We start from the raw sequence: 8,989 nt of genomic DNA on the forward strand, positions 1-8,989 counted from the left end.
AGCCTGAGTAAAACACGTAATTAATAAATATTAGGTTTTTATTTCATTAACAGATGTAAACAAAACATCCACATCTTTATTCACTATTCTGAAAGTTAAGGCATGAAGTCAGGCTCAAAATGAGATCTGAATTTTTTTTTATTTAGTATTTTAGTTTACTAAAATAACACATACTATTAAGTTAAATAAGAGAGTTTAGTTTTCTTTACACTAAGTTAGAGAATTTTTGACAATTGATTTGACACCGAGTCTGTTGTATTACTGTTGTTTTGTGAACGTTTCAATAAAAGCTCTCGTTTCAGTGTTGAGAAGTCAATCTTTATTGTTCTTGAATCTTGCAGCACCTCAGGAGTATTCAATGCAGTTGCTGAAATTTGCCTTTTACATATATGAGGAGTCTTGTTACTAAATAAAGAAGCTGCCTAACATTTGAAAGTATAAAAAGTTATGATTAACAGGTCTGCTCATAAGGAAACAACATAACAAACATAAATGATAAGCCTTTATATGGAAAAATGTTCATCTAATAACAATTTAAAAAATGCATTAAAGTAACAGCTATTAAAGAACAAAAAAAAAGCACATATGTTTGCCAGCAAAACTAAATAAATATATAAATAGTGCACAAGAAAGATGGAGGAAAATGAGAGAGAAAAAAAAAAGCGAGAGAGAAAATGCTAATATTACTTATGCTGGCCCCTGCTTCCATCGCACGCACACACATGCACACACAGACACACACACTACTAATGGTAGCTCAGTGGTTAAGGCTTTGGACTTACTTGTGAGTTCAAACCTCAGCACTGTCAATCTGCCCCTTCTGGGCCCTTGAGAAAAGCCTCAAGTGCTCTCAAGTGCTCAGTTGTATAAAAACTAATAAACGTAATACCCTTTCATTTACAGTGAAATGAAGGGAGTCTCCCAAATGCCATACATGCAAATTCTTTGGCATTTAGCCATATCCTTTACATGTAAATGGAAATAACAGTGTTGGGAAACTTCTGGGGGGAAAATTACAGTAATTACACAATAAAGTAATTAATTAGTTCTCTAATAAGTAATCTCTCAAAGATAAGCTATTTTTTTTTTACTATTCATCACTTGTAACACTAGTTGTGTTTAGTAACTAGTTTAGTTGATATTACTGATGTAGTAAATAGTGATGTAATTCCTTTCTTTGCTCTAAATAATCTTATCTAAAACATTACCTAATAAAATCCACTTAGCTAGATTTCACCTAGCTACATTAGCTACTTCCGTTATAAAAAATATTATGTTTTTGTTTTTTTTACTGCTTGGTTAATGATTAGCTTGTAGGGCATTATTTGTTTGGTTGTTCATAAGTGAAATTGTCCTGCTTGTGTAGATGATTGGTAACATTCCAGATAGCAGATTTTAGTCATTAATCTAGCTATAATCATTAAACAGTGCAGCAAGTCAACTTTTTGCTCTATAACTGGGTAACCTTTAGCCTTGCCACTGAACATCATTCCATTTTCATTTTTCATTTCTTTTACTAATGAAAGGAAATCAAGCTTCTTAGCTTCCGTGACACTGAAGCCTAACCCAATGTGATTTACATTTTTTCATCTTTGCAATTGCATGATTTCAATGTAATAAGGTTAATAAAGTTTTTGCAAGTGGAGTACATGTCCTGGGCATTTAAGCATTGACCTTCTGTTTTAATTTGAGCAATATCTCGCTTATATACATCCCTGTATTTGTTTTCCACTAGATAATCCAGAGAGAGACAGAGAGCAAATAATTATTTACAAACCAGGGATCTCTGTTCTCCAAGACTATCAGTCTTTAGAATATGTATGTACAAGCTCTAATTTCTTCGATGATTCAGCTGGCTTGGGCAACTTGGGAGTCTGAACCAATGAAATTGAGCATCGTCTGAACCAGCTCTGGCAGGTCGTAGTCATGCTTCCAGTTCCAGTCATTGCGGGCGTTAGAGTCATCAAAGTTCATGGGCCAGCTGTCAGCTATAAAAGAGAATCACACATCAAGAGCATTAATATATCACGATTCTTCTGATAATAAAGGAAGGTTAGCAAGTAAGTGTGGTAAGAATAAAATCCAGGCTTCATATTTAGAAATATTATAGAAAGTAACAGGTATGTTGTTCAACTTGCCTATTGCCTGCCGTACAGGGTCAATACTGTATGTGACTTGAAGGTCAGGCAGCTGTTTCTGGACCTCCTGTGCCAGTTCATCAGGGGTGAAGCTCATGGCATTGATGTTGTAAGTGCGCATGGACAATGTCTCAGCCGGGGCTTCCATGACCTCGAGTGTGGCCCGCAAGCAGTCGTCAATGTACATCATAGGAAGTCGTGTGTCCGGCTTTAAGTTACACTCAAACTTGCCAGTTTTGACTGCATCATGGAATATCTGCACAGCATAATCTGAAGTAAAAAGACAGACTAAGAGTTAAAACAATTTTAAATATTTGACATTATTTCTGTCGTCATTTGGGAATTCCCATCCTTGACAACGGTTCTCAACAAACTTGTGGATGCACATGGTTAACAGTACGTCTAAACTCTTGAGTGGATATTGTATCAGCACAGCTAAAATACAGGTAGGGAGTAGCACGGGGTGGAAGATACACGGAATCTACTATACATGGGATCTGCTACAATACAATATGATTCAATCTAGTGGCCTCTAATCATTGTGTGACCAGTTTTGCTTAGGATAGGCCTACAGTTAATACACAGAGGACTTAAATTAGCTTTAGCAGTTTAGAATTCTCAATTACACGACAGATCTCTCTCATTTTTGATAATTGTTTTATTTTTATTGCACCGATTCATTTCAGTTGTTGTCTTTTAAATAGATGCATCAAACCAAATTATAGTTGAGACAGAGGCAACATTACCTGTTGTACCACCGCCAGGCTGGGAATCCGCAGAGATGATCCCAGGGTAGCGGAGGCAACGGAAGTCAAGATTATATCTGTGATGGTAGTACTATGGATGAAAGACAGAATGGTTGAGAAGAAATTAAGGCTGCCTGTGACCAATATTCTGAGCTACTGAATCTGGTTGAAGGCATACAGAATAAACATACCTCGCCCATTAGCTCAGCATGGACCTTGGAGACACCATATATGGTACGAGGTCGTTGTACACAAAGATCTGGAGTCGGGTTACGGGGGGAAGTTGGACCAAAGGCACCAATTGTGCTGGGAACAAACAGTCGAAGCCCATGCTCTGCAGCAATATCCAGGATGTTGTGAAGACCTAAGAACATAGACAATGGTTAACTGCACATACCAATTAGCAAGACAATTAAAAAAAAATATGTATTTTAAGCCCTGCATGATATAAATAATCGGTGATGTTTCTTTCATGCAGACATACCAGTTATGTTGACAGCCCGGGCCAGGGGCACATTAGCTTCCCCAACAGCACTGAGAAGAGCGCTGTAATGCACCAACCAAGTGATCCGGTTGTTGACAACAATCTCTCGCAAGTTCTTATAGTCCAAAATGTCAGAGTAGATAAAGGGGCCTGTATAGATTTTTTTTTTTAAAAAAGTAACATTTCCATAATCAGTTTACACTGAGTAGTCAAAAGAGCTTTTTGGACAAAATACAGACGTAAACTCTCAGAAGTACATAGGCAATATATATTTTTTAATTTTTTTTATAAAAGTGCCTGTAGTGCAGATGTGTAATTGCTATTAAAATGTCCTACCCAAATTGGTTTCTGCATAGCATTATGACAAATATATAATATATTTAAACAAACAAACATCCAAAAAAACCCCAGTATATTAAACCAGTATATTCCAAGATATGAACAGTCCTACTAAACTATAAAGAACTGTTACAAAGGCTGTGCTGTTTATACAGGTAACTGTAGAAAGGCAGTGAAAGACCTGCTCTTAGAGCTTTGAGACACTAACACTACAGTTACATGAGAGAAAGAAACCAAAGACAGCACTCACCGCTGTGAAAGACATGGGTAGGCGGTTTTCTGATATCTGAAAGGATCACATTGTTCTTTCCAAACCTTTTCCTGTTAATCAAAAGCAAACTTCAATTTACCTTTCCCACACAACTTAAAATTGAGAAAAATGTTGACCAGGTCACTCACAAAGCCAACAAGCATATTCATCCTTACCTCAACAATTTGGCAAGCCCAACACCTAGTTGCCCAAGGCCACCTGCAATGCAATGAAGAAATGTTGAAAAATCCAGTATTTGTGCCTTAAGTTCATCATGGGCCATGCAATTAGGCAATGGCAAATGTGGAGGTTAGTCATACCTGTGATAAGGACCTTTGGATGATCTGTTTCAGAAAAGGACACCGAGTGAAAGCTGGCATCTGATGCACTGGTCACTTGACGTGGAGAGAAGCTGACATGACGCACAGCCACTGCTGAAACCTGGCAGCCACAACCAGGGGCCAGAAGGGCTTTCTTAGCAACTTTAGTCAAGGCACGGAACACTGGCATCTTTATTTACCTATGAATAAAAGTTTATTAAAAATAAAGCAAGTGTCATTTTAAGTATTCAGCCATTTCACTAGCAGGAATTCACAAGCAGGTCTATGCACTAAAAGTAAGACTGGGAGAGAAAGCTGGTTGATCATCTTCACCAGCTAGTTATTTTCTAGCTACCTTCCAACTTGAATAAAATTAGCCAGTAGACCAGCTCAGCATTTTAGCAGCTAGTATCAAAGCAATCTGAATTTTTCAGCCGGCCCCATTAACAAAAATCAACTGCTGATCTAGTTTGACACACAGAGTTAACTCGATGTGAGAGACGTGTCATGTCGAAACCTTATCTGCAGCAGTTTGGCAGTTGAAGGCTGATTGGGTGGTGAGGTGACTGAGGGTATTTACTGCCCTGCCTTCGCTATCGACCAATCAGCAAGCTAGAGGGACGTGTGAATGAGGCAATGCAAACAACGTAAACCATGCAACTTTCTGTCACGTGTGGCTGCAACTTAAATATGTGCCTTGTGACGGGTGCTAGGATTCTACGTATTTTAAAAAGTAAGCAGTAGTATTGTTCAGTTTTAAATGAAATGGCTCATTTTATAACCCATAGAGGCACAGCCATACAGACAGAGGCACAGCCATAGAGAGACAGCCATACAGACATGGAGGCACAGACATACAGACACAGCTAGTCATACAGTCACAGCAAGACAGACACAGCAAGACAGACACAGCCACACAGACACAAAGACACAGCCACACAGACACACAGACACAGCCATACAGACACAGCAAGACAGACACAGCCACACAGACACAAAGACACAGCCATACAGACACAGACACAGCCATACAGACACAGCCACACAGACACAGCCATACAGCCACACAGACACAGCCATACAGCCACAGCCATACAGTCACACAGACACAGCCATACAGTCACACAGACACAGCCATACAGTCACACAGACACAGCCATACAGTCACACAGACACAGCCATACAGACACAGCCACACAGACACAGCCATACAGTCACACAGACACAGACACAGCCACAGCCACACAGCCACAGCCATACAGACACAGCCATACAGACACAGCCACACAGACACAGCCACACAGACACAGCCACACAGACACAGCCACACAGACACAGCCACACAGACACAGCCACACAGACACAGCCACAGCCACACAGTCACAGCCACGCAGTCACAGCCACACAGTCACACAGTCACACAGACACAGCCATACAGTCACAGCCATACAGTCACACAGACACAGCCATACAGACACAGCCATACAGACACAGCCATACAGACACACAGCCATACAGTCACACAGCCATACAGTCACACAGCCATACAGTCACACAGCCATACAGTCACACAGCCATACAGTCACACAGCCATACAGCCACACAGACACAGCCATACAGTCACACAGACGCAGCCATGCAGTCACACAGACACACAGATACAGCCATACAGACACAGCCATACAGACACAGCCATACAGACACACAGACACAGCCATACAGTCACACAGACACAGCCATACAGACACACAAACACAGCCATACAGACCCAGCCATACAGACCCAGCCATACAGTCACAGCCATACAGACACACAGACACAGCCATACAGACACACAGACACAGCCATACAGACACACAGACACAGCCATTCAGACACACAGATACAGCCATACAGACACAGCCATACAGACCCAGCCATACAGACACACAGACCCAGCCATACAGACCCAGCCATACAGACACACGGACACAGCCATACAGACACACAGATACAGACACACAGACACAGCCATACAGGCACAGCCATACAGGCACAGCCATACAGACACACAAGCACAGCCATACAGACACAGCCATACAGTCACAGTCACACAGACACAGCCATACAGACACAGTCATACAGTCACACAGACACAGTCATACAGTCACACAGACACAGTCATACAGTCACACAGACACAGTCATACAGTCACACAGACACAGTCATACAGTCACACAGTCATACAGTCACACAGACACACAGTCATACAGTCACACAGACACAGTCACATCCCTGCGTAGCAATCAGGGGTGTATATCAGAATCGGACAGACGCACAAAGAGCATTTTGATCATATAATCTAATCTCACTAAACTGTGTACATTAGTACATTACTAAGAAAACCACGTGATGTGCACGTTTCTCAGCTCAACTAGGCAGCTTTGCTGTTTTAAACGCAGACTGACGTGTCAGTAAAATCTGACATTTTCTACAGCTCTGAAATGCGGAAAAAAGGATTCTGAGTAAAACACGGAAGTATGACACGCGATGCGTGGGGTGAGAGAATACAGTGAGATACAATGAGATACAGTGAGATACAGTGAGATACAATGAGATACAACAAAGGAGCTTTATTACCAACGCTCGCGCACACAAGGTATTTAGAGTCCAGAACACAGAGACAACAAACATAAGATGGGAATAAAAACAGTGTATAACGGCTCACATCTGTACACGATTCTAGCAATTCGGCCCAATCGATATCAATAGGGAATCATTCATGTGTAATATCTCCTATTTATAATCGTGTCAAATATTTAGTTACAGAATTATAATTAAAACAGTACATTAAAAAAAACTAGAAATAGTATGTTGCTTACCAATTATTCGTTTGAAATGATAAAGTAGATGTCGTTAGACGCTTCCCTTCGCTGCTCCTTTAACAGGGCTGAGTCTCGTCCTCCAGTTGCATCAGCTTACTCAGAGGTTATATATCAGTAGCCAGCTGGTTTCAAGAGAAGCCGGTCTGCGCTCTGATTGGTCGCTCAGTGAAGGCGCGGTCTTTCCTCCTGATCACACCCACTTGACGTCACTTACTGCGGGGCCCCACGAGCAACGTGGTGCCACATGTTGACTCTCAGCCTTCTGCCATTAAATACATGACTGAATCTGACGGCTTACACGGAGGGAAGGAAACATTTGCAAGAAAAAAGACAGCTAAAAACAGAATTATGCTCAAATCTAAAGTGTCAGAGGGAGAAGTTTTACTTATTGAAATGTGTACATGAGGTATTTATACATATCATCAGAATTAGAATCAGAATCAGGTTTATTGGCCAAATAAACCTGAATCAGAATCAGAATCAGGTTTATTGGCCAAATAAACCTGAATCAGAATCAGAATCAGGTTTATTTGGCCAAATAAAATGATGGTTTGAAGAAAGAAAGAAAACAAGTGTAGTAATGATGTTTTAACCTATGACTGTCTAAAAATAAGATTTCCCTATCTTCTTTATTGTTAACCCATAAAACAAAAGTAAACAAAGTTATTCCGAAACACCCGAATGATAAAAAGTAAAGTATTATGTAGTTAACGCTTGACTTGAACTTGTGTAATAGCCATAAAAAGTAAGTCACCTTCACATACGCCATGAGACGAGAACGTGGGGACGTGGTAGCTCAGTCGTTAAGGTGTTGGACAACTGATCAGAAGGTCATGATTTTGAATCCCATGGCCACCAAGCTGTTACTTCTGGGCCCCTGAGAAAGGCCTTAACCCTCAATTGCTCAGCTGTATAAATGAGAGAAATATAAGTCGCTCTGGATAAGAGGGTCTGCCCAATGCCGTAAATGTAGTATAAAAGCCTAGTTTTAGTGCATCTGCTTTACAGATGCCAACGCTGCATTCTGCGTTCCAGTTTAGCTGAACCTGTCTTCTGCTACTCTAGTCCATCTTCCCTGAAAAGTTGACCTCACCTCATACACATACATGGCTGTACACATAACCAGCCATGGCCATTCTCCTGATTGACCTCTCTAATCAATAAAGGTGTTTCTGATCACAGAAATGCTGCTCACCAGATATTCTTTCCCTTAACATTTCATGTATACTGTTGTGCATGAAAATATAAACTGTTGTGCATGAAAATACAAACACTGTATTATATCATTATAATATAATATATATAAAAATTCACTAAGATTATATTTTTCGACATTCTGATGTTTTGATGGGAACATTAGCTGAAGCTCACCTGTATTGGTGTGATTCTATGCGTTGCTTCCATATGACTAGATAATTACATTTATCAATGAGCAGGTGTTCCTAATAAAGTGACCAATGAGTGTATATAAAATACATTAAAGTAAGCAAAAAAAGAGCTTAATAATCATAGACCGATTTATACGCTAGGATGGTTATATTTTTTATATTGTTTGTTTCTGAATGTACAGTTTACAGGTTACAACTCTAAATAAACGTCCCAGCGTTTCCATGCACACAGGACTATATGTGGTCTATAAGCTGTTACTATAGATTACTTCTTGAAGTCAACAAGGTGGTAGAAGCTTTTGCTATCTGCTCATATTAAAAAGGCTTAAATGAAAGCGAAAAAAAAAACAGTCAGAACTTCCAAGGTGAATGTGTGCCAGTCACACGCTTAGGACTGCCTCCAGAAATACGTGAGCACACATACGGCTCTAATGGTTCCTCGTGGCTCTTGCTCCCATCC

General features: G+C 40.2%; 1 protein-coding gene across 1 annotated transcript; it reads right to left on the minus strand.

Moving 5' to 3' along the window:
* Positions 1-296: 296 nt before the first annotated feature.
* tdh (L-threonine dehydrogenase) lies at positions 297-7,269 on the minus strand. Its single transcript, XM_060866591.1, has 9 exons — positions 7,139-7,269; positions 4,278-4,477; positions 4,134-4,176; positions 3,958-4,028; positions 3,369-3,518; positions 3,076-3,248; positions 2,885-2,975; positions 2,139-2,408; positions 297-1,988 (listed from the first exon to the last, which is right to left on the minus strand). Exons 2-9 carry the CDS (start codon positions 4,465-4,467, stop codon positions 1,849-1,851), a joined length of 1,128 nt encoding a protein of 375 aa, XP_060722574.1. The 5' UTR covers positions 4,468-4,477; positions 7,139-7,269; the 3' UTR covers positions 297-1,848.
* Positions 7,270-8,989: the final 1,720 nt, after the last annotated feature.

This window comes from Tachysurus vachellii, chromosome 3 (genome assembly GCF_030014155.1).
Source record: "Tachysurus vachellii isolate PV-2020 chromosome 3, HZAU_Pvac_v1, whole genome shotgun sequence".
Classification (NCBI taxonomy): Eukaryota; Metazoa; Chordata; class Actinopteri; order Siluriformes; family Bagridae; genus Tachysurus; species Tachysurus vachellii.